The sequence below is a fragment of the Haemaphysalis longicornis genome, unplaced genomic scaffold (assembly GCF_048455015.1).
Source record: "Haemaphysalis longicornis isolate Haplotype H1 unplaced genomic scaffold, Haemaphysalis longicornis Haplotype H1 scaffold_1, whole genome shotgun sequence".
In the NCBI taxonomy this organism is placed as follows: Eukaryota; Metazoa; Arthropoda; class Arachnida; order Ixodida; family Ixodidae; genus Haemaphysalis; species Haemaphysalis longicornis.
Genome location: NW_027526203.1, coordinates 462454840 through 462480396, shown reverse-complemented (window position 1 = coordinate 462480396; position 25557 = coordinate 462454840). Strand labels below are relative to the sequence as shown.

The following is a 25557-nucleotide window of genomic DNA, read 5'->3' as shown; positions in this document are numbered from 1 at the left end:
TTGATAGTACACGTTTTGTGAAACATTGAGTATGCTCGACAAACAGAGTCACAGAAGACGATGTTGCTTATTTTAGCTGACCGGTGTAATCTAAACGCGCCAGACGGCTGTGCAGCTATAACCGGCATAGTGCGCACGATGCGCACTGGTGCTTCTATGTTTACGTGTGCGTTCATAACTTCCATTGTTTATCCCATCATTCTTACTGCTATAAAAAGAATATGCGTTAAATTTAAGTGTAAATAGCTCGTTCTGCAAGCTTATAACTCCTGTTTAATTTGCGTTAGATTTTGCTGGCTGCAGCCAATCGCACAGCTGCCCATAATAGATCATAGATTCTAGTGAGCATGGCCACTAGATCATAGAATAGATCATAGAAATGAGCATGGCCACTTAGTTTTTTCGTAATTATATACTAGCTTATTTGAGTGAAATTTGTGTTAAAAGCGGTGGCAGTGTTATCCTAACAAGGCAATCTTTCGAATAAACCAAATTTGCATTTTATCTGCATGGCCCCTTTAAATACGAGTGATTTAATGCCACTGCCACAATGGGTCTGGAAAAAAAACTAGAATGAGTTGCAATGCAATTTTCAGATCACAGAATGCTTATACCCTTACTAGGATAAAACACTAGGGTAAAATTGATTTCACTGATCAACTCAAAAGTATGCTACATTGCACCCTGAAAACTATCAATTTGCGATGTGGCACTCTTCCAGACATGATTGAGCCATTTCACATACGTGATACAGCTCTTTGTGATATGCTGAGGGCAAGAAGGGTGAAATTTCCGCCCTGTCCTCCCTATAAACGCACTCATTTAAAGCCAGAAAAATTAAGCATAACCCCGCATTTTTGTGAACACCTGCGAGTGTGCCACTTGTTTGCAGGTACAACTTTCTTCTGGCTTCCACCACCATGGAATGGAATCCATTATCTGATCGCATCTAACACAGCTGCTAGTGACCGCTGAACACTAAGAGTGACCTTAGAAAAAAGATAGCACAGCTTTGCCTGTAGGTAAACTCCATATAAGTAAGTGGGACCACCATTCCTAATGGTCGGCTGTCCACCACGCAATAGAGTTGTCCCCATGTAAAAGTGCTTGCGCAAAGTGCATCTAGAAGCTGCGTATAAAGTAAGTTCATTGTGCAGATAAGTGCCACTGTATGCAAGCACACCTATAGTTCATTCCAGAAGCTGCATGCAGCACTGGGGGCCACGTTGTCGTTAACAGTTCGCCCACTGAGGTCGCCCAACTCACCGCAAAGGAAAGCGAGAACAGGCACCGGGGCCTTGCGGTTACACCTGCCGAGAGGGGAAGAGGAAATGTCCCCTGTTCACGGTGAGTTAAGCGTGCTTAGTGGGCGGCCTGGTAACAACGATGTAGCCTCTACAGTGCTACATGCAGCTTCTGGAATGGAGTATAGAAGGTGTTTTTCATGCCTTTGATAACATGCTCGGCAATATGAACCAGTTACACGTTTTCTTTTGCTCTTTCTGCTGGTTTGGCTCATTTTTTGGTACAAATTTCAGAAGACACAATTATTTCTCAGCACCCTGGGAGGTTACCACCACTAGAAACATTCCTTTCGAGGTGGTGCAAGGCTAGATGCTTCGCTGGCCAGAAAGGAAATCTGCAGGCTGAAATCTGGTCCACCTAGAAACTTTATCACAAAAGGCATAAACAAGAGTGCTGCTTTGACATCTTGCCAGGTCTTCGAGAGGGCAAAGAAAGCTTTGGGAAATGAAGCCTAGTCTTCCTCCAGTCCAAAAGGAAGTGAAAGCTTGCAAAACATGCACACCATTTGTCCATGCAGCTTGTCTAACAATAAATTTTTAAAATTATTGCCTTTGTGTTCCAAAATAAAGTCAGATTGTGCCGTTATGGTACGTGTCAGTAATATTTTTTTTCAGCAGTGCTTGCATGACTGTTAAGGCAAACCAAAATCACTTGCTCAAAAAAGTAAAAAGTCTTCACCAAAACAGTGTGTTACCTGCTCCAAGCAGTGCACTGTCTGTTCCACCATTGCAAGTGTTTCCACAAATTGCCCACATAGGGAGGAGCCAAACATCCTCATGTGCCCTCCGACTGTACACGTCACATGCAACTGCTTCTATCTCTCTCTCTCTATTTTTGTGGCCTTGCCGTGGCAATGGTTGGTTGGAGGAGAGAAATAGTCGTCTAGAGAGCATGTCACCGGGCTGCAAGCATTTGCAAAGTAAACATTTTTACAGCAAAGCTGTACACCTCTACCCCCAATGGTTTCATCGTCATGGGCAAAAACGATCTCCACGGGCAAAAAATGCCAAGGCGTTAAGGCGCCGAACGCATGCGTCAGACTAATCAGGCATACAGCATAGAGTTCAGAATTTGTTGAACAATGGGACCCCCAATCGTGTTCCTGGTAAAGACCATGTTTGCAGATTATCTTTAAAGGCTAGGCAGGACTAGTGCCACTAAATAGAGCCGTTCCTGCCCAAGACTCCGAGCGCAGGCGTCAGGCTAGGCACGACCCAGCATTAGCCGCCTAGATAAGTTATCTACCACCACTAAGGCACAGACGTCGGCAATGGCGGCCCCTTTGGTGTTTATCAGTGCTGCGAGATTGCCGCATCTAACGGCCTCACCGTTAACTTCAGACAAGTCGTTTGTTGACGACACTACTGATGATGCAGCAAAACAGTATCCTTGGACACACTTCTGCTGAAATGCTGTTGCACGCATTATCTTTGATTCGCATTCGGAACGACCTCAGTTGTGCGCAGCCACAGTGCAGGGAGGACAAGCTAAGCCTACCAGAGTTGATCGACTAAAGCGCATAAACAACAAAACGGCGGCGCCCATGAACTGTTGCAGTGTAAGCAAATGTCACGTGATGCGAACTGACCAATGATTATGGCGGCAGCACAGAACAATAGGAGAAAAGAATGTCGATACTCAGTAACCTTATGTAGTGACACTAGCTGAGCGCAACCGACAAGCCCGCCATAGATGATGAATCATTTCATACCCTTCCTATCATTTGTAGTGGTTTACAACAGCTTTGCTGGACATTTACTTTTGCAGGGCAAGGTGGCGACCAATTTTTTAAGCTACTTATCTTTGTGCTGCTTCTCTCCCAAGTCTACCCCACTCCCTCATAGGCATGCATGGGCAAGTATGACCAATAATTAGTACTTACAAAGGGCTAGATCTGACATAAATAGCTCTTTGCAAAATAGTGTGGAGCTTAACGACATTAAGAAGGTTCTCTGCTTTCATCCTTAATGTCTGTCTTATGACTTCATATACTGGTTCCTGTTTTTCTGGTCTGCCTTGGTATCGCTGTTGGTTGTTTCCTAACTGACCAGTCTTGGCACTGTCATATAATTAAATGACACTGACTGCTACTCATGCAATAGTACTTCTGCAAAACGTAGCTGTAGGTGAATTGAACGGCGAGAAAAAAATTTAGTGTTATATAGGGTATTAATGATGATGGCCTTAAAATTGCTTCGCCATTTGCTGCAGTAAACTGCATTCCCTGATCTTCCTGTGAACTGAAAGTCGGTGTAAGGTGGATACCCGGCACACATCCAAAGTAAGTACGCCTTAATTTCAGACTTAAGCTTGGCGAGAAATGCCTGTTCTGAAACCAATACTACTGGCCTAGCACCATTCGCCTTACATATGCAGCTCTCATGTCGTCACTGCAGGCTCAGCAATGACACAGCTTGCACAGACTAGTCCAACATGTACAGGTGTTTTATTAAATATACAATATCATTCAAAGGACACAAAATTGGCTACACTTTGGTCCCAAATGACAAACTTTTACGTGCCCGATGAACACAGTGTGAACTCAAACCCTTTAAGCATGTATGCACAGCACAGCAACAATGCTCATTCACACTAAAATGATTCCTCAGAGAATACTAAAATGGCAGGGTAAAAAACACAAGGCTCAACACAATCAGCCACACATATTCGATGGCCAGCACAGAACGCAAATTCTTTTGTTGCTGCCTGCACCCAAACAAAGCAAACAAAAGAGCACTCTACACTCAGGAAAAAACACAAGCAAACAAAAAAGGAGACCTGCACAGCAGGCCTTGTGTTGCGTTGGAACCAAGAGGGTGTTCTTCACTCTTTGCCCTTCTTGAGTGACCACAGGGGGTCGAGCTGACTGAGTGGGTCCTTCGGGTCGGGCTTGGTCTGGGCCAAGCTGCCCGGAGGGTTCATGAAGCTCTCCCGCGTGATCTTCTGCTTGGCTGGTGTACCCTGGCTGGGATCCAAGGTGAAAGTGGCCGGATCCAAGAGGTCGGCCACTGCAGCCACCCCGCCCTCCTTGGTGGTCGCCTCCACAGCCACCGCCGAATCCGGCTGCTGCTCCTTGCCCTTGGTGTTTTCGGTCACGTCACTGCTCACCTCCTCCCCCTCTTCCTTGGGACCCTCGGGCGCAGGTTCGTCCACGGCCATTGGCGACTGCTCGGCTGCCTCGGGCTGAGGGGTGGGCTCAGCGGGCACCGCAGGCTGAGTGGGCGTGTCGACAGGTGCAGTGGAAGGGACGACGGCCGGCGTCTCCGACGCCACGGCGCTCCGCGAACTGCTAGAGTTTGAGCGCAGCATGAAGTCTTCTGATGGGTGGCGCACGTGAGAGGGTGTGCCCGTGTGAGCCTTGGTCCCAAAGCTTGGCGTGCTGACCAGGATGCCTCCTGCGGAAGCAGAGTGGAGGTGCTTGAGCAACTATGGCTTGAATCTTTATTCTTAGCATGTGGGCAAAGTGGTCGGGGGGCAGCGAGCCGCTGGTGCGTGGTTTTTCCATTAGCGGCGAGTAAAGAAAATTCATGCACAGTGACAAATGAAGACGGCAGTTTTGTTAATGCGGAAGTGCCATCTCTCAAGGCCTGATGCAACGTTCCGTCGCTCATTTTTCGAAAATATACATACACCGGATGTTCCACGTAAGCTGGATCAAGGCTGCTCGATTTTCCAAAAACAAAGTAAATACTAATAAAACATCTGAGCCTGTTTTCTTTTCTTTTGCATTTGGGTTAAAGCTAAGCTAAAAAATTAGCCCAATATGAGTGAATCCTGTTGAAAATTTTAACTGAAAAATGTACAAAGTAAAAAAAATACTGAGTACAACAGAGCAGCCACGAAAATTCCGTCAGTGTGGAATAGTTTTCAGAGCGTTACATGAAAAGTGCAAATTTAACAGCCAGTTGGTAGAGCACCTCATTTGTGTGGCAAGCTTCAGCAAGCTCTCTCAGCTGTCCACAGCTTCGCTCCAGACCTATATTGCATCTGAGCACTACAAACTGTCTCCCTGTCAAAGAATTCTCACTGAAACTTCAGTACCCAGCATATTTTTGGATGCTCTAAATTTTTTCATTGCAAATTTCTGGCTAAATACAATGTTAAGTTAATTTCATCGCTAAACTCCCTGTAAGTACACAGTCGAGCTACTACCTCGTAGCTCTGGTTTAATAAATGTTCCCAATAGCGTCATTACGTAGTGATATGACTGTGAAACAAATGCCATTTCTGAGGGTATGTTTCCCCGCCACGTGAACATTATTACTAATAGAATAGTGTCTAAAACAGTCACTAACCAAGCAATCAGAAATGAACCGTAATTTCTGGTTTTGGGGAACATGTTTATATGAGAAAGAGGCAAATAAAAATAACAAACCAGTTTAAAAATTCCAAATACAGGTTGTGATAAGAATCAGAATGCATCCCCAAAGGTAGTCCTCAAACATATTGGTGTTTCACTTTACTTTTCACATCTGACAGTGCAATATGACATGGGCCGCAAATTTTAATTTCTTTGCAGGTCATCTGTTGATTCACTGAGCAAGCCTTCAGTTTTGGTTTCCCCATTAACTTGTACTTTCACATTTCCCAGTTCAGATCCCTGAACTGAAAGGAAGCAGTGAAAACTTCAGGAAGCTCCTATTCGACTGTCTAAAGCTCTCCCAATGGTTAACAGTTTTTTTTGCTAAGAATTAACATGCTGTACAACATATGTATACAAATACTATTCTCCTTTAAACCTGTGCGCAAGCTTTTTCAGTGTCCAGGTTTCGCACCATTTCTATAGTTGCAGTGGACTCACTTGATCAAGCACTTCTTGGTAATCTGCAAAAGCTAAATATGTACAAAGCTTTGATGTGTTCCACGGATTTCTTGATTACTTTGCTGATGACATGAATGAGGTCAATCATATAGTAGCCCTAATCAATTTACAGCCTATTCTGTGCATTGATGAAAGTCTGCAGTCTCGTTAATTCACCCTAATATTATGTTGCGTCAGATATCAGGCTTAGAGGGGTCCACAGATGTGTCCAAAAGAAAACAAGGAGGAAGGGCCTCCACTTCCAATGCAGCTGATAAACCTGCTTGGACCAAAAACTAACGCATCGTTTATGAGGGCAATAAATAATGTGATGAAAAACAAGGAAGTACCGGAGGATTGGCTAGAAAGTAGGATGAATTTAATATATAAAAGCAGAGGCAACAAAGCCAGTATTGATTCATACAGACCACTCACAGTAACATCAGTGGTGCACAGATTCATAGTGCAGGCGATAAAATCAGAAATTCAAGCATGGATGGAAGAAAATGAAGTCCTTGGGGAACTGCAGAATGGATTTAGAGAAGACAGGCACTTGGATGATAATTCGTTTGTGATAACACAGTGCACTGAAATTGCGAAACCTCAGAACAGAGCATTATGGATTACGTTCTTGGACATTAAAGGGGCATATGACAACGTAAACAGAGAACTTCTGAGGATGGTGCTGCAACGCCAGGGCTTATATGAAGAGTTAATACTGTTTCTTATAGCAATCTATAAAGGTAATAGAGTGCACCTGACATGCGAAGGGCAGAAATGTGCACAGCATGTCAACACCCATCGAGGACTGAAACAGGGATGCCCTTTGAGCCCAATGCTATTTATGCTTTGCATGGTAGGGTTAGAAAAGAAACTGGAAGAAAGTCAATTAGGGTTCAACTTAGCACATATGTGGCAAGGTGAAGTGGTACAACAGTGTATTCCGGGAACATTATACGCAGACGACATTGTTCTTTTAGTTGATAACCAGAGCGATATGCAACGGCTCATGAATATTAGCGGCCAGGAAGCCACAGACCTCGGGTTAAGCTTTAGCTTTGAAAAATCGGGAATGATGGTTTTCAATGACACCAACACTGACTCAGTGTCAGTTTAGCATGGCGAATTACCCGGAGTCTACTACTACTATGTATATTTTATTGGCGCAAGGGCGTCTGAGGCCAAAGAGCGCCAAGACAATGTTTGTTTTGTCACATTTGTTAAAATGCCATGGCGATGATTGTGATGTACTTGATAAAAATAGTGTATATATGGGTGTAAAGGGCCCTTACTCTAAGAAGCGAAGATGAATAAGATGAGAGGTAACAGTGACGATGTTTATGTGTGTGCTGGGAGCGCCATAACATAGCAGGGATGGTGGTGACGTCCCTGGCACGTTATGAAAACGCTCAGAACCGCCCTCACTATTTGCATTGGGTGGCCCTGATGTCACACATGGTATGAGATGAGTGCTAAAAATCCAATGTCAGCGAGATAGGCTAAAAGGCGTTCACTTCTAATTGGGGGTTGATCAGATAAAAACAAGGATGGGTGTAAGGGTATCGTGTAGGTGTATAGTTCTGGGAAGTGTCGTTTCCTTGCGTCATGGTATGCCAAGCATTCAATCAATACATGGAGGACTGTAAGTCTTCGTCCGCATTTCTCACAAGATGGTGGTGGGGTTCCGTTTAAAAGGTATGAGTGTGTAGTGTGTGTGTGACCTATACTTAATCTGCATATTGATATTTCTGTGAACCTGTTCCGTTTCTCTGTGTTGTATTTCCCTATGTGTGGTTTTATAATGTGCAGTTTGTTTTCGATTTGTGTGTCCCACTGTACCTGCCAGCGCCTCCGAAGCATACTCCGAACTAGTGGTTTCATGTCTAGGTAGGGCACATGTGGGATATCTACAACACTGCGGAGAGCCGCCACAGCAGCATTCTGGTCAGCAATTTCATTGCCTGAAATTCCACTGTGCCCAGGTACCCAGCACACTACTACAGTCAATTTTAGAGCGTAAGCAGACATTATGGATTTGATGAGACGGTTTAGAATAATGTTTCTAGTTGGTTTTCCTGAATGGAGAGCTAATACTACACTCAGGGAGTCTGTAAAAATAATGGAACTGTGTATTCTGGTTTCTGTAATGTGTTCCACAGTGGTTAAAATGCCGTGTGCCTCAGCTGTAAAAATACTGGTATTTTTGTTCATTGTCTTTGTGATAGCAAAGTTTGGGCCATGTGCAGCGCATGACACAGAATGGGCGGACTTGGAGGCATCTGTGTAAAACGTTGTGTAGGGGTATTTGTGTCGTAGATGTAGGAAGTGCTGCAAGATGAGTTCTCTTGGTGCAGTTCTTTTGTTAATGGCTCTGAAAGATAAATCACAAGAAATCGGGGACATTTCCCAGGGAGCAACAACAAGGTCTGTGATCGAAGTTTTGTAAGTCTCGCTAAAAGAAACCCCAAGCTCTTCAGCGTGCACTCTCACTCTCAAAGAAAAAGGCATAGATATAGAGGGCCGACTGAGAAACGAGTGCATGGCAGAGGTGTCATTGACAATAAACGAAGAAGGGTGATTTTTTATGGATGTTGCCTTCATGGCATACAATAGATCTGTGTATAAGCGCTGGTCTTCCAGGCACCACTGGTCACATTCCACATATAGGCTTTGTGCAGGACTCGTTCGGAAGGCTCCTGACAAAAGGCGAAGCCCAAGGTGCAGAACAGGGTCAAGCATTTTTAAAGCGGTTTTCGAAGCTTACCCGTATACTACGCTCCCATAGTCCAGCCGTGACTTCACTAAACTCTTGTAGAGACGCAGCAGGCACACCTTATCTGCGCCGTAGGAGTGGTGGGATAGGACTTTTAGGATATTCATTGCCTTTATACATTTTATTTTGAGTAGCTTTATATGTGGAATAAATGACAGCTTTTCATCTAGCACAATCCCTAAAAACTTGTGTTCCTTCTTCACAGGCACAGCCACTCCACTGAGGTGGACGGTGGGCTCAGGGTGAATACCACGCCTCTTGGAAAATAAGACACATGTGCTCGTTTGAGGATTTAGCTTAAAGCCATTTTCGTCAGCCCATTTTACAAGCCTGTTTGTGGCAAGTTGTAACTGCCGTTCACAGACAGGTTACAGGACCGGAAACTGATATGAACATCATCCACGTAAATGGTGTAAAAAATGGTACGGGGCAGAGCTTTTCCGAGTGTGTTCATCTTAGCTATAAAAAGTGTGCAACTAAGTACTCCACCCTGGGGAACGCCATTTTCTTGCATATACAGCGCGGATACTGCAGCCCCGACCCTCACTCTGAATGTTCGTTCAGACAAATAGCTTTCAAGGGCATTAAGCATATTCCCACTAATTCCAAAAGATTTCAGGTCTCGCAGGATGCCGTGGCGCCAGGCAGTGTCATATGCTTTTTCTAGATCAAAAAATATGGACATACAAAACTGTTTGTTAACAAAGGCATTTTTCACATAGGATTCAAAAGCGACAAGTTGGTCTGTTGTTGATCTGCCCGACCGAAAACCTGCCTGGCAGCTGTCCAGAATACCATTGTATTCCAGGAAGTATAGTAACCTTCTGTTGATCATTTTTTCGAACAGCTTGCACAAGCAGCTGGTCAGGGCAATTGGACGATAACTTGAAACACAGGATGCATCCTTTCCCTCTTTCAGCAGTGGCACAACAATAGCCTGTTTCCATGCCTTAGGAAAGTGCCCAGCACGCCATATTCTGTTAAATAAAAACAGGAGAGTATTGATTGTGTCTGTATGAAGGTGTTTGATCATGCCGTACGTAATGTTATCTGCACCTGGTGCCGAAGGCTTGCAACCAGCCAACGCAGTCATGAGCTCGTGAAGGGAGAATGGAGAGTTATAGGAGTCGTTTGATTGCTTGTGGTCACGTATGGACTTCCGCTCAGCTGACTTTTTGTAGTGTATAAATGTGCTTGTGTAATGTGAAGAGCTTGAGACGTGTTCGAAGTGTTGTGCCAACGCGTTTGCCTGGTCCTCCAGGGTGCCACCAGTGGTGTCAACAAGGGGTAAGCCATGTGTGCTTTGTCCATTTAGTTTTCTTATCCTGTTCCAAACCTTTCTTGTATCGGTGAAAGAGTTTATTGAAGTTAAGAAGGACCTCCAGGTATTGTTTTTTGCCTGACGGCAAATGCGCCTTCCCATGGCTTTGGTGCGCTTGAACGCTACAAGGTTGTCCGCAGTGGAGTACCTGCGAAGAATGCCCCACGCCTTGTTCTGTGCCTGGCGTGCTTGTCGACACTCTTCATTCCACCAGGGCCGCCTTAGGTTACTTGTGTTACCAGAAGTCTGGGAAATGAAGTTCTCTGCAGCGTCAAGGATATGTGCCGTGACAAGGCTACAAGCTTCATCAATACCCAAGTGTTCTATGGAACTGTATGTGAGTTGAGATTTCTGCTTAAATTTCTCCCAGTCTGCAGCGGTTTCTTTAAACCTTTTAGTTGAGGTGGGAGTGTAAGGGTCTCTGTCTAGGTATCTCAGGAATACTGGGAAATGGTCACTTCCAAACGGGTTTTTCTCCACCTGCCACTCAACGAGTGGAAAAAGAACAGCAGAACCGATTGCCAAGTCTATGTGTGAGTACGTGTTGTGTGTAATGTTATAATATGTGGGCTGTTTTTTGTTGAACAAACACGCACCAGATGACACTAGGAAATGTTCAATCAAGCGGCCGCGAGCGTCAGTTCGCCCAGAACCCCAGAGTTTGTTGTGTGCATTTAGGTCTCCAACTAAGATAAATGGTTCAGGAAGCTCATTTACCAACGACTCAAATTCTGAGGTAGACAATTGATGATCCGGGGGAATGTATAAGGAACATATTGTAATCAGCCGACCAAAAATGATCACGCGGACAGCAACTGCCTCAAGGCTGGTGAGTAGTCTAATGGACTGGGATGGAATGGATTTTCCCCACCAGATGAATGAGCAAAGGCATCTCTATCTTTCCTGAAGACAGTGTATTGTTTAAGAAAGTTACTTTGCTTGGGATTCACGTGTGTCTCTTGGAGGCAAACAATACTGGATTGATGTTTATAATGGAGTTCATATACATCACCCAAGTTTTTTATGAGACCCCTACAGTTCCATTGAACTATGTTTTCAACAGCTATTATGGATTAAAGATAATAAAGATGTAGTTGAGAAGTTGCCTATTTTGGTTCATGTCAGTGAGTCTTGTTTAGGGCCTGTTGTACGATGAGGTGGTTTTTTCCCACGGCCAAAAGTGCCGCGGCGCTCATTTTGCGCCTGCTGGGCAGGTTGAAATGCCGAGGTGTCCATGTCCTCGTCTGACAAATCAGGCGGCACCGACATGGTGTCCATCCGACATCCACCTCGCGGATTGGTTCCTGAGGTGGCCGCAGGCTTCTTGGTTGGAATCTGCGGTGCGGGAAGGGAAGGAGTACGTGTGGGGCCACCTGAGTTCATGCTCTCAATGCCCTCGGGTGTCGTGCGGGCCAATGGAGCTGGACTGGAAGAGGCCGGACCAGTCCCAACAGCGCCCGTCACCACATTCTCCACGGGCTCCGCAGACGTAGTGGCGGGGTGCTCGGCTGTGGACGGCAGCCCAGCAGGAGGAGGAACCACCAGGGCCTCTGCTGTAGAGGCAGGAGCTGGTGGTTGCTCGGAGGGGGTTAACGACAGCGACACATCAGCTAAGCTGCATTGTGTCGCAGTACTAACCAAACGTCGCCCCAACCCCCAGCGGGCGGCGTCTGCATAGGATGCAGCCGAAAACATCTTGTGCTTTTGGCGTGCTTCGGGGAAACTGATATTTTCGGTTACTTTGATCTGAATGATCTCTTTTTCTTTCTTGAAAGATGGGCAAGATCGTGAGTATGCAGCGTGTGAACCACTGCAGTTCGGACATTTCATGATTGTGTTTTTGCAGTCATCAGAAGAGTGATCATTCTCGCCACATTTCGCACAGGTGAGCTTGCCACGGCAAGCTAGAGTTCCATGACCGTAGTGTTGACATTTAAAGCATCGCCTCGGGTTTGGAATGTAGGCGCGTACACGACAGCTAAGGAAAGCTGCCTTCACTGTCTCTGGCAGGGTAGAGCTAGCAAATGTTAGGATGATGTGTCGGGTCTTGATCTCTGCTCCATCTCTTCTCATAATAATTCTACGGACGCCAACAACACCTTGGTCATGCAGTCCCTCAAGGAGATCATCATCTGTCTCATGGAGGAGTTCTTTGACAGAGATAACACCTTGGACAGTGTTTAGCGTGCGGTGTGGCGTAACTGTGACAGTCAAGTTGGCAATTTTTTCTTGCTTCAGGAGGTTCTCACTTTGGTTTTTTCGCATGACTTCAACAAGAAGGTCTCCAGAGGGCATCTTTTTGGCATTGTAGTCTTTTCCAACAATGTTTTCAATGCACTTGGCAATCAAGAAAACTGACAGGTCGGTGATAGGTTTTTCGTCGGTCGAGTGTACAACAAGGTATTTGCTGAAAGCTGCCTGAGGTGGTTGGGTGCGGAGTGCTTCGGTGCGACCCCTTTTAGGAGGTCGATCAGGGTGTTTTGCAGGAGCTGAGAAGATAGCCATAGAAAAATGAAATCAATTCGGTGGCAAGGCCAGTCGCCCACCACCGAGCCCAACAAGGGAACGTGGCTTTGAAGCGCACGTTAACTGTACCTCGCCACTATAACCCTATGCTCGGGATCTAGGGTGAAGCCTTCGCACAGGGTTAACCCTCGCCGCCTGGAGAAAAAACGGAGAAATAAGGAAGAGAGAAGATGACAGGACAGGGTTAGGAAAGACGATAGGAAAGCAAAAGAATGAAGAAGAGGATAGGAAAAGGCGACTGGCTGATTCCCCCCAGGTCGGGTCAGACCGGGGGCACCGTCTACGGGAAGCGGGGGCCGAAGTGGTGTGTTGCCTCTGCCAGGGGGCCATGAAGGTCCAAAACAACCCTGGCTTTGGCTCAACCACCAGGATGCCCTTTTCCCCGGACACGGCAAAGCCACGCACAGCCGGGACGTGGGTGGGTCCAACCCACATGTGCTCGGGTCCGTGGTGTTGCAAGACACCAAGTGCCTACGACAGTAGGCACCCCTGCGGAGCTCGGGACCGTGGTGGCGCTACTCACCAAAACACCTTGAGTACACAAGGTGCCCCCTGCGGGGGAATTACCCGGAGTCAAGGAAGATGAATATTTGGGGGTGTGGATAAACGAAGGGGACAACTACTTAAGAAGTCACGAGGAGAAACTTAAGAATAAAGGAAAGTGCAAGCAGCTATAATGAAGCACAGAGCTCTGCGGGGGTATAAGAAATATGAAGTAGTGTGAGGTATGTGGAAAGGAGTAATGGTTCCGGGTTTCACATTTGCTAATGCAGTATTCTGCTTAAAATCAGATGCTCTTTCATGCCTTGAAGTTGACTAGAGAATGGTAGGCCGTTTGGACTTAAGAGCCCATGGTAAAACAATTAACGAAGCAGTACAGGGAGATGTGGGCTGGGCATTGTTTGAAGTTCGAGAAGCTCGGAGTAAAATATGTTCCGAGAGGAGGTTGGGAGCAATGGATCAATGAAGGTGGAAAGCTAAAGTTTTCAGGTACCTATACATCAAAAGCGTGGACACGCAGTGGTTAAGGAAGACTAGAAGGCTAACGATGAAATATGGAAAGAACAGTGGAGAATCAAAGACAGCCAAGGTAACCAGAAAAGAAGCAAGGCAGATAGAAACAAATAAATGGAGAGAAAAAAATGGAAGCTAAAATGTCGCTTGAGATGTACAGGGCAGAGAAATTGGACATCAGAAAGGAAAATTTCTACGATAATTCACAGGGCAGCGCTTTGCTTTTTGAGGCTAGAGCAGGTTGCCTGCGAACTAAAACAGGGTTCGTACAGGCTTCAAAAGCAAAAATTCAAGGGTTTTCAAGGACTTTCAAGGACCACAAAACACATTTTCAAGGTCCCCGTCTAATGTTTTATCTGGGATTATTTATAACTTTTCCAACACAATGCAAAAGTTTTTTATTGCACAATATCTAAACACATTAGTGCACATTTAGATAGGTGCTAACGGGTTCGAAAATGCTCCCCCAGCTTCATTTTTTTATTTCATGGCTGGTATTTAGAGGTTTTTATTTTTTATTGGTGTTTTGTTGAGACTGATTGATTTCAAAACTTAGTTAATGCTGCGTGCATCTCCTGCTTTGTCAGCAAGAGTATCAGCTGAAATTAAATCGAGTAAGTGCTGCTTCAAGGCAGGATGAACTATGTACACGTCCACCATTTTCACGTAAAAGCAAACGTCGATGGAGCGTATGAGGAACAGCAAACATGCAATGAGCAACCGTCCATAGACTAGATGGAACATGCAAGATAGAGAACAGAAGCTGGCTTTCACTGGATTGTATCGTGGTATAGATTGGATTGACAAGTGCCTGCTCCTAATGTTGCTTCATAATAATGAAAATCTACCAAACTTGTAATTTCACGCAATACACTGAAACTTGATTGTTACAATGTTTTTTTACATTTGTTAACACCTAAAATCAACGACAAACACTTTAAATTCTTGTGAAAAGACAGAGCCATTGATTCTCTCCGGAAAAATCAAGGGTTTTCAAGGTGCATTTAAAAATTCCAGGACTTTCCAGGCCTTGAAAATGACACTTCTAAATTCAAGGGTTTTCAAGGTTTTCAAGGACCTGTGCGAACCCTGCTAAAAGCTTTGAGGGGAAGTATACAGAAAATGATGGGGTATGCGTGGTCTGCAAAAAAGAAATGGAAACTATGTGGCACGTAGTTTCAGAATGTGAGTGTATCCATCCAAATCGTCAAGAGGGAAATATTCGGCTTCTAGAAGCCCTAGGATTTAAGGGTAGAACAGAGGGAACTAACTTCAAGGCTGTCGAGACGACTAAAAGAACATTAGAATGCTGGTGGACGAAAAAGCAGAGCGGGGAATAAATGTCTATTTGTTCTTGCCCTTGAGCAGTGCTAGTATTAAATGAAGAGTGTAAAACATAGACATATTAGTTCTTTCTTGGTAAGATGACACTTCATCACCCTGTTTCAAAAGGGATGCCACTAGCTATCAATCAATCAAAAGGGGGTGGGCTCACTCTTTATCAGCAAGTCTTGGGCGTGGTAGAGGACAACGTCGTGACAGAACTTGAACTGCTCTTTCTCCTGGATGCAAAACTTTCGGCTCTGGGCCAACTTGATGGCAGCGCTAAGAATGTCCAGGAGGCCACTGCCAGCAGCTATTTCCTTCATGGCTGCTGACAAGAGGCAGAACACTCCACTCCGCCCAACACCGCCCCTGCACCAGCACAACAGGTGAACAGGTGAACAGATGAACGCTCGGGTGCCAAAGCCTTGCCTGGCACCATGCACGCTAGCTGGGTGCGTGAAGGCAAACATTTCAGCCCCACCTGCCACTCAAGCTCGGAAATCGTAGACCAGTAAAGCCTGGTGTCACAGCAATGCAGCAAGCGTGCTGGACCTTGCACGTGACATGGATGTGCCACATAGCAACGTCAGGCCAGATTGCTTGTGTGGTAGTAAAGCATGGAACACCGCGCTTTTAGTAACAGACTGTATAGCTTGAACCACCAATAAAACAAAGGCTACTGGGCCAGAAGCAATTCCATGCATGCACGCATGCATTGCCCAGGACTGCTGCAACTTCCAGCCAGCCCTTATCGAACAAATGTAATTTATTTTGCTACACTTTTGCGACTGCCCGTAAAGTAAACCGCCATGCTAGAACAAGTGATCCTTTGGCATCGTACGCATACTACAACTGATTCAATGTCGAAACTGCTTAGTCTGTACCTCAAATTAACTTGACATGTTATTGAAGACCATGCAGACAAAACACAAGTTTGATTCATTCGAAAGATTGCCTCATTAGAATTATACTGACAGCACTTTTAACGTAAACTTCGCTCAAATAAGCTATATAATTAGAAAAAAAGGGAATGGCCATGCGACCCACTAGCTCATTTCCTGCAACAGAACCTATGATGTCATATGTGCCAGCTCTGCGATTGGCTGAGGCCGACAAAAGCAAACGCAACTTATGCACGGCTTATAAGCTTGCCAAACGAGCCATTTACACTTAAATATAGGGCACATTCTTTTTATCGCAGTAAGAATTGTGGGGGAAACAGTGGAAGTTATGAAAGTACATATAAACATTGAAGTACCGATGCATACTGCTGCTGGTACTGCACACACTATGCTTGTTATAGCTGCAAAGAACTGCGGCGCTTTGGGGTTGTCTCAGATGACACTGGCCGATTGGCGTAAGCGATGGTACGGTGTCTTACGTGACCACATTTGTCGAGCGAACACCATGTTTTACAAAACAATGGTTTTCTACCTTAAAACAAAAACAGGCCAGATACAAATATAGTCAAAAACAAAGCAAAGACAATAAAGAGCTCGCTACGGTACGGTAGCGCCATCTAGGCTGACTAACGGTAAACAAATCTCCGCAGCAGCTTGAAGACCTGTTCTTGTGATGCAGACGTAATGAAAACACGATTTGGCGGGCGAATCAAAATTTTAGCTTAAATTGATTAATTTCTCAGTGAATAAAGCATCGTTTGCTTCGGACAAGTGCTGGGGGCACTATAAAACACTAAATCTTTTGAATTAAATGAACTTGTATTTTGTCTCCATGGCCAGTTCAGTTTAAAGGCAACTCAGAAACCTCATTTTTGTCACCGATTTCATGAGAGCTTATTTTGGTCATGCTACCATTTTCTATAAGTTTGTAAAATTGGTTGTGAATATGCTCAACCTAAGGTAGGAAGATTTGCACTCTAAATGGACAGGATTATTTCATACACTAATTTGGACTCAATCACACTGGCCAGACAAAACAGGGTTTGCGTATGCACCCCCCCCCCCCCCACCCCTCTTGCTTTTTTCCTCGGCCACTTTTTGCACACCCGTACATTACTGTCAGGGCCACTCAAAGCATCTGGTCATTTGAAAAACTAACTTCCCAGCAACACAAAATTGCTGAAACTAAATGTAAGCATATAGTAAAATCGAAACAAGGTTTCAGCAGTTATAGGGCTTCAGAAGCTAAATGCTATAATTGTGCTTAACTGTACAATGAAGCAAGGCGCACCAATATTTTTGTCAGGGGAAAAAGGGCAAAAATGCAATGCCACAAATACTTATGAAATAAATACAGTCGAGCCTTACCACAATGTAATTGGCTCTTCACTTAGGCACCTAATTTGCTGTATGTAAAATAGAGATGAACCTGGCGTGCAACAGGTACGTAACAAATACAATGCGATGGCATTAAAGAGCATTACTTTAACATCTGCCCTACACTGTAAGTACTATATACAATACTTTTGTGTGTATAATCCGCCCCTGCATATAACTCGCACCTCCAAGTTGCGCATACAGAGAAAATGCCATGTTCACTCCAATAACAAATGTACGGACATCTGGCCATTAAAAATTTGTTTTTGTTACCCCTGCAGAAAGAACGTATATCATCCCTATCTTTCAATCAGAACGAAATGCAGCCAAAAACCATACTGCTGTACGGCAAATCACATGCCGAGCTGATGGCTGGTAGTTAACTGCTAGGTTGTAAAACGATCCCTTCTCAGTTGTACAAGGCGGCAGCCCCCATTATCTGATCCTCTTCCGATGCAACCCTCTCAGTTCAGCACAATGGCATGTGACTCTGGACGGCAAATGGGTTTGCAGTGAAGACAGGATAATGCCGTGTCCTAGACTGAACAGCAAAACGTTTTCTTTTCGCTTTTAACAATAGATAGAATAACGCAGGAGGTAAAATGCAACGACAGTTGTGATGACGCATGCATCGTGATACGGAGCACATTGAAATGAAGCTGCACTTTGGGGGGAAAAATTGTGCACCTAAGTGCACAATTTTTCTGCACTTAGGTGCACAAATTGTGCACCTAAGTGCACCTAATTGATAAATTTTAAGAATTTATCAATTATTAATGTCGGTTCCACACAATTTTTTGACATTCCGCAGCTAAGTGCAGTACAAAGCAAGGCTTAGTCGCATCAATTTTTTAACCCAATAAAATGCAGCCACAAGCTGCTATTTACGCAACACGGCACCACTCGTTTTGAGACAGTAGCTATCTCAGAAAGCCTTCTTTGTCACTCTTACCAAGCCTGTTATCAGATCGCCTTCAACGCTTACTGCCTGGTGCGGCAGTGCCGGACCTTTTGAAAGGGAAAGGTGCACGCTAGCATCAGTCGACATCAGGCAACTCCCCGTATACAGAACTATAATCGCAGCGTATTTTGGTTCAAAGTTATGTTCAAACATCTTGCACAGGCAGCGTTGGGTGACCTCACCATCGTCATACCTGCTCACGAATAAGCACTTTCAGAGTGCTCCCTGACGGATTGTGCACTTTGAGTATTATGACCATAGTATTGGGCACCTTTTTTTGACATTTGCTGCGATATTACAAAATTTCGAACATTCGCACATCCCAATTTGTTACGCCTGCTACTGTGGCACGAGTGCAGGCAAACATAGGGATACAAGTAAGTGTAGAACACACAACTGTCACACTGCCAGCATTGCTCACTGGATGGACTTTGTGACTGCATAGCCCTGAACTCGATCCATATCTTAAACCTGACCAAAGAACTTCACAATCACTCATAAGTGAGTTCAAAGAATTTGAAGAGAGAAAAAGAAGAAGAAGAAGGGGGAAAAAAACAAAAAAACAAAAAAAAAAAACAGCCCTCACCTGAGCAGGTGCCTCAGCTAACGCCATGCACTTAGGGTATAAAATAAAAAATAGGCGCAGCTTACAGTAGTGGTGCGAGGCTGGGGAAACAGCAGAGCTGGCGGCCCCCCTTCCTTAGCCCCATGTGCAAGCCTGGATGATGCCACTGTACATGACCCTTTATACCATGTGTTGTGCAGTAGTGACATCATGGTGGTGAGGTCCAGCGGAGCCTCGCATAGGCCAGCGAAGTGAGCGCGAAGCTACGCACAGCTGCGCCAGGGGTTGCTAGGCAACACAAGGTGACGTCATCGCTCCGCAAGGTTTTTTGATGCGATGGACAGATAACGCTCGGCTTAAACAGCTCTGCTGTTAAGAAAACATGCCCATTTAGAGACCAAAAATTAACACTTACAAGCAATGCATCACAATCGGGCGTGAACGATTCCTCTGGCTCTTGTGGAAACTGTGCACTTCAGAAATGAAGTTGAGCAACTGTGCTGGACTGGCTGGACTCCCCCTGAAAAATATATAGCAAATACATGCCGCTGTCATCCATGCAGTGCAGTACCTTGCTTCATCACGGTTTTTATGGTGACCTTGGCTGCTATCGATAGTAGCCCACCAGTGAAGAAGGATATCTGTACCTACTAAGCAGTGCAAGAATGTACCCTGCTTTGCAAGCTACATACCCAAGGGGCCAGTCCAGAAGCTGCAAGTGGATGACAACTCGAGACACTTTTGGATTCTGGAAAGAAAAAAAAAAAAGCAAAGCAAAAACAAAGTACAAGTTGGATTGGGGGCCAATCCTGACAGAATGGCCATAAGGAAAGGGAGTGAAGGCTCATCGCTTACATCACTGTTGGTGATATTGATCATGCGCTCAATGTGAGACTGCTTCTCCTTGACAGACTGCAGGCACAGCGCAATCGTGCCGTGCTTGACTGGTTGGCCTTTCTCGACTGGCCAGTAGATGTGGCTCTTGAGCTGCGTCCAAAGGCAACATGAAGCAGCAAGCCCCAGAAACGCTTCCAGACAGAGCTCACCTCCAGGTTGTTTTGGAGGCACACCACTAATTCTGCCTGCTGCTCCCACACCATTGCCCAGAAGTCAGAAAATGTGGCTGGCAGTGGAGCCTGGGTAAGTATGTAGCTCGGGCAGGATGGCGTCAGGTCCTGAGCAAAGTTAGGGGAAGGGAATTTTGAAAAACGCGAGGCAGCAAAGGTGAAAAAAGGCATGCAAGTCCGAGTTTTAAGCAGCAGTGACATACTGCTATTCAATGGCACTCCCAAATTTTCAACCTTAATTCCTGTGTGCGGCAAATGCCTTTGCGATTAAGCAAAAACGTAGTCCCTCCAGACGGATAAACAACCACCGTCACTGAAATGTCATGTAGCACCAATGGACCTTTTGCCAGTGGCGATCCGCGCATGCTCGACCAGGCTGGGCCATCATGTTGGGCGGTCAGGAGAGAGGGGTAAAAAAATGGAGCAAGGAAACTTACACAAAAACACACATGTGGTGAGGCACCCCTGTATAGGAGAGTTGCTGTGCCAGGTGAAATGGGCCACAGGACACTTTTTGAATGCATTCTTAGTGCCCCAACTTAAAAAGGGCATGTACCAAGTTAGGCTCTCGAATTGTGTTCCAGCAGCATCTCTCAGACAGCTATACTAGTGGAAAAAATGGCCCATTACTCCATTCCACTGGCACCGATTATAATAAGGTGATCATTTTTTCTCGATGAACTTCTTACCAAAGGGCCAGAAAGCTAATGTGTACACCACAGCAAATTACACCACCACAAAAGAAGCCAACCCCACCATCTCTGACCTCGTGCAACACTGAAAAGTAAGTCTTGAAACACTCTAGCAGCACTAAGATTTCATTTTTTTTCGTAGTCTCAGAAGTTGCGACCAAAGTCACCGTTTACTGATATACTATAACTGAATTTTTATAAAATTCCTAACTCAAATTGTTCACAGCCATGAATGCCTTACATTGTCTATTTCTCCTTAATGTTATTTCAATACAGTAGACTACCAGCTGCCTTTATAGCTATGTGTGGTCTTTAGCATTTCTAAAGCAGAGCACCATTTTTAATGACTGATTGTGTTCTTATACAAGTTGAAGAAGCTAACAGCTGCTGTGGCAAGAGTTCTGAGCCTGCCAGTGATGACAGAGAACAAAACTAGACCAAGAATTAATGCACACGGGGGCAGAAACATGTACTGCATCCATTTTTTATCGCTGCAGATTTCACTTGGCTTATTAAATCAGAACCTCGCACAAACACTCGAAGCAGTGATTTATTTGTGCAATAATAAAGTAAGATTGTTTACCTTCAATATGTGGTACGTGTTTCAAACTTAAATGTTCAAAAGAAGGAGACATTTATGAAAGTGAACAAGGTACTCTGCCACTAGAATCAATTCTCACTCAAAACGCCTGAAGCAAAACACTAAATTCAAGCTCAAGGCATGTGTAACTCAGATCTTTTAAGCAGGGTGTCGAACCAGAACCAAACTTAAACCGGAACCGAACCAGTATTTTTGCTGGAACTGAACCCAAACTTAAGTTTTTTTTTTTTTTTAGAGCTTATCAGAACTGACCATAAATTATAGCAGTTCCCGGTTCACGCCGAAATGGCCCAATTATGCGCTGTTGATAATTTGCAGTCAATGTCATTTGTAACCTTTTCTGTCATGTACCATCAACCTTGTAGCCACTAACGCCCTTTTCTCCTTCCGATCAATCGCCAGAACATAAACGCTCTGCTCTTGGTCATGAAATGAGTAATGGGATGCCCACGAACAATGCAAGCGTACATTTTCCGATGGCCGCATGAACATAATGCAAGTCTGTGAAAGAGGAATGTTACATGCTCCGCATGCAGGCTGCAGGGTATAAGAATGAACAAATGAAGTCTTTACTTGTTGCAGGACGGCTCTTGGGCCTAGCAGGAAAAAAAGAGGTTCAGGAGGGAAAAGAGGAAATGTGTATACACATACACACATGCATGCATGCATGCATATGAAACACTGGTCTTGACCAACCACAGTGGCTGGGTTCAATCCCAATCGCAGGGGCCGTTTTTCTGATGGAGGCAAAAAGCAAAAAAGCCCATGTGTAGCGATTTCGGTTCACGGCAAAGGCGGTCGAAATCAAACTGAAGTCATCCACTGCAGCGCACCTCATAGCCCAGCCGTAGCGTCGGCGCGTAAAACCCCCAAAATTTGACACACTGGCTTTGCACTGAGCCTGTTTGTTCCCCACCATACATAAATCCCGCCGTAACTGCGCAGGACCAAGAAGGCCACAAGCTCGTTGTACTACACATCGTTGGGGGCCTACACCATAAAGTGCCTACCTGTTGCCCGGCATAATTCGGTTTCAAAAGGTAGGCAACCTGGAAGGTAGGCAATACTTGAGAAATTGGTTTTCATTGAAAACCAAACAAGAAAACAAACAAAAGGCCATGCTTGCAGTTCCAAATAAATGTGAAGGCCCAGCTGAAAAATTACCACCCGTTGCAACCTCAATCCACCCACTGAATAAGCGCAAACCAAGATGCAGACTTTGCTTTATTAAATATCTTTTCCTTGCGTGACCATTCAGATAATCAGTTGTGTCATCGCTGTGATGGCAGCGAGCTCCGTTTGACCTAGTATAATCCTGGCTTTCAGGGCAAATTCCCATTTTTTAATTAACCAGAGTAATGATAGTAGATAAGGCACAAAGAACCGTCTGAACATAACATGCACCTTTCCCATTTCGCAAGGAGCTATTTCACTGAACCTGTACCGCCAAACGTATTGCATCTTTGAAGAGAAGGCAGTGCTGAAGTAGATGAAGCGCGCACAGAGGCAGGCATGGTGGGACTGTCCTGTTAGTCCAATGCTAGTTCCATCAGCTCCTTTTGCTTTATTGTCTCACTTGGTGCTGCTTTGCTTTTGGAGATGCATTTCACCGAATAGCCTGACGCACAGTTTTCCAACTACCTCAGCATGGGGAAAGCAGGCCGTTGTCGATAAACTGAAGACGCCTGCCCCAAAAGAGCTCAGCCTCCTACTTCTGGAGCTAAAGCACTGCTTCCAGTTAGCTATTGCATAATCGGTAATTGAACTCCATGTTATAAAAAACATGCAATGGCAGGTGTCACGTAGAACGAAAACGTATACACACAATGCAGAGGGGGAATGAAAGGGTATGGGGCAGTGCAAGAGAGATTGAGAAAAAAAAAGGAAAGAAAAAAGGAGCAAAGCTAGGCTAGTGCAGTGTAAGTTGGGAGCACACTTTAGCAACACCTGAGCCACCATGAAGGAAATGAATGCCATGAATATGCAGAGAAGGGTTTCATGGGGGGTTCAGGAGGACTACCACATTCGTGCAAGTGGAGCATAAGTAGTGCAGTTTGGCAGCGTAGCCCTCGTGACATGAGATATGCATTCATGGTATTTATAGCTTGCCGCAAAGAGTCTATATTGGGCTCCAACAGACCCTTGGGTTGTCCATAGAGTGATGTCATATTACCCTACAACTCATTTTAAAATATTTGCCTATACACTAATGTAAAGAGGGGCACGCTGGCACGCCGACTTAACACCAGCGGTTTTGTGACCATTGCACGGTGGGATTCTATAGAGGGGATTAGGATTTCAACTGAGATTTCAACTGAAAAAGAATCAACATGGAATGGTGCTACAAGTACTGGGTGTGCATAAAATGCAGCTTGTGGAAACAGTGGGTTGATGGCTGAAAACGAATTCAAAGCGAAGGGCCAGTTGCTACAATTATTTGATATAAGAAGGCTTACTGGGCTCTAAAGTTGACGAGCTATTTGACGTGCTTCGTGCGCATTGTTAAACAAAACGGTAACTCAGCAATGCTTTCTGAACCCTACGACTTCTCATGCAAGGAAACGAGCTGTTTCATGAAAGGCAACGAGGTTCGTATTGGGTTTTGCACCTGTAATTGCACTGACCATGCTGCTGTCAGCCAAACATGGAGGCAGTACGCTATATACTCAGTCCGTAACCTAATGGCTGAAGCTATTTTGGTCTTCAGCTAATTACATTCTCTCTACAGAGGTTTTCAAACACTCTTGTAAGAGACAAAGACATTGCAAAAAATCGGCTTTTTTTTTTTTGTGGCATGATTAGTCGACCTCAGGGTGCCCAACCACATGTTGTAAACCTGGATTTGTCGCATGGTCATGTTCTTTTGGCAGGGCCTTTCTTGTTTAAGTGCGCGTGGTTCCGCCTGTAGCTTTGCAGCCTCATGTCGAGAAAATGCAGTCCATGGCGTCCGCATAGATACCGCAATGGAATGCGAGTCATACCTCGATCGCTGCCTTCGGTAGCCATCGCGAAAGACAGGAACGGCAGCTTGATGCCGAAGGCGCCAAACTCTGTAGTCAAAGGGGAGACTGCGTCTCCCTACAAGCTTTACATAGGACATTAAACCTCACTGTTTCATTAGCTCCAAGAACTTGGTTATCAATTTCACTCATCAAAACAGTTCCCGAACTGGCTAAACACTCTCGAACGAATTCAAAAAGTTACTGAGCAGAACCGGAACTGAACGAGAATGAAACCCCTTGAACTGAGCCAGTATTCTTTTCCCAGCATTCTTTTGAGCTCGACACCCTGCTTTTAATGCAAGACTACTATTTTGAGGCCTATCCCTCTCCTGTCTCATGCATGCTCATGCACACACACACACACTACATTAGGCACACTGCAATAAGCTCCAACCTTCAATTTCTCGATATAGAAACACACTTTTCCAATATTGAAATAAGTTTGCAATTTGTATTAATGTAATTACAAAATCAAGAACTCCAGTTTTACCGTGAAAATAAAAGCATAATCCTCGGAATCCTCGGCACGTGCAACTATGAGGGTCATTTGATATGGCCCAGGTATGTAAAAACGCAAGTTCAATGCCTTTTTCTGAACCAGAAATACATACTATTTCTCAACCAATGTAAAGCCCAATTCACGCAATTTTGCAATTGAGATGGTAGATGTGGAGGCGGAGCATTGTCTTAGTGAAAGAGCACCTTCTCACATGCCAATCTAGGCCATTTCATTTAGTTCTTTCAAGCAACTCAATAACATGGCACAATACGCTCCCGTTACTGTTTTGCCATTCCACCAGTAGTCTATAAGGATAATTCCTTGGCTGTCCCAAAAAACAATAGCGATCAAATGCGTATCGAGAAAAACGGCTTGTGCTATCTTTGTAGCACTTTCGCCAGGTGTTGTCCCCTGCCCTGACTGCTCCTTTGGCTCACGAGTCATCCAAAGTCCTGCAGATTGCAATTACACAAGGCTGAACACTGCACAGAAGTGTTCTTTTGCTTGTGCTTTTGGTTTGGAGCCAACAGTCACGGCATCGCGCACTCCTTTTTAAGCATAATGCTTCTTGCAGAATTCTGAGTGCTCTTTCATCCGAAACGCACACGGCATAATTAATCCCACGCACAGTCGCTCGGCAGTACTCCATAGTATTAACAATAGTTCTAACATGGTACCCTCAATCAGGTGTCCAGAGCAGGCTTGATCTTGAGTGGATATCTGCCTTCATTTAAATATTTTCGTATTAAACTGTCTTCAGCAGTGGTGCACAGTCCGCATAAAGCTCATCCTAAACACTGCACAGAACTTGTCTTTATATTTTTC

At 44.9% G+C, this 25557-nt stretch overlaps 1 protein-coding gene across 1 annotated transcript in view; it reads right to left on the bottom strand.

Moving 5' to 3' along the window:
• Positions 1-3732: 3732 nt before the first annotated feature.
• Mop (tyrosine-protein phosphatase non-receptor type protein myopic) overlaps positions 3733-25557 on the bottom strand; it is a 48876-nt gene continuing 27051 nt past the window's right edge. Inside the window, exons 20-25 of the mRNA XM_077688005.1 lie at positions 19918-20046; positions 19727-19858; positions 19564-19619; positions 19287-19391; positions 15236-15435; positions 3733-4700 (exon numbers count right to left, since the gene is read on the bottom strand). Coding sequence (XP_077544131.1) covers positions 4129-4700; positions 15236-15435; positions 19287-19391; positions 19564-19619; positions 19727-19858; positions 19918-20046 — 1194 coding nt within the window. The 3' untranslated portion in view covers positions 3733-4128. The remainder of the gene's footprint in view (positions 4701-15235; positions 15436-19286; positions 19392-19563; positions 19620-19726; positions 19859-19917; positions 20047-25557) is intronic.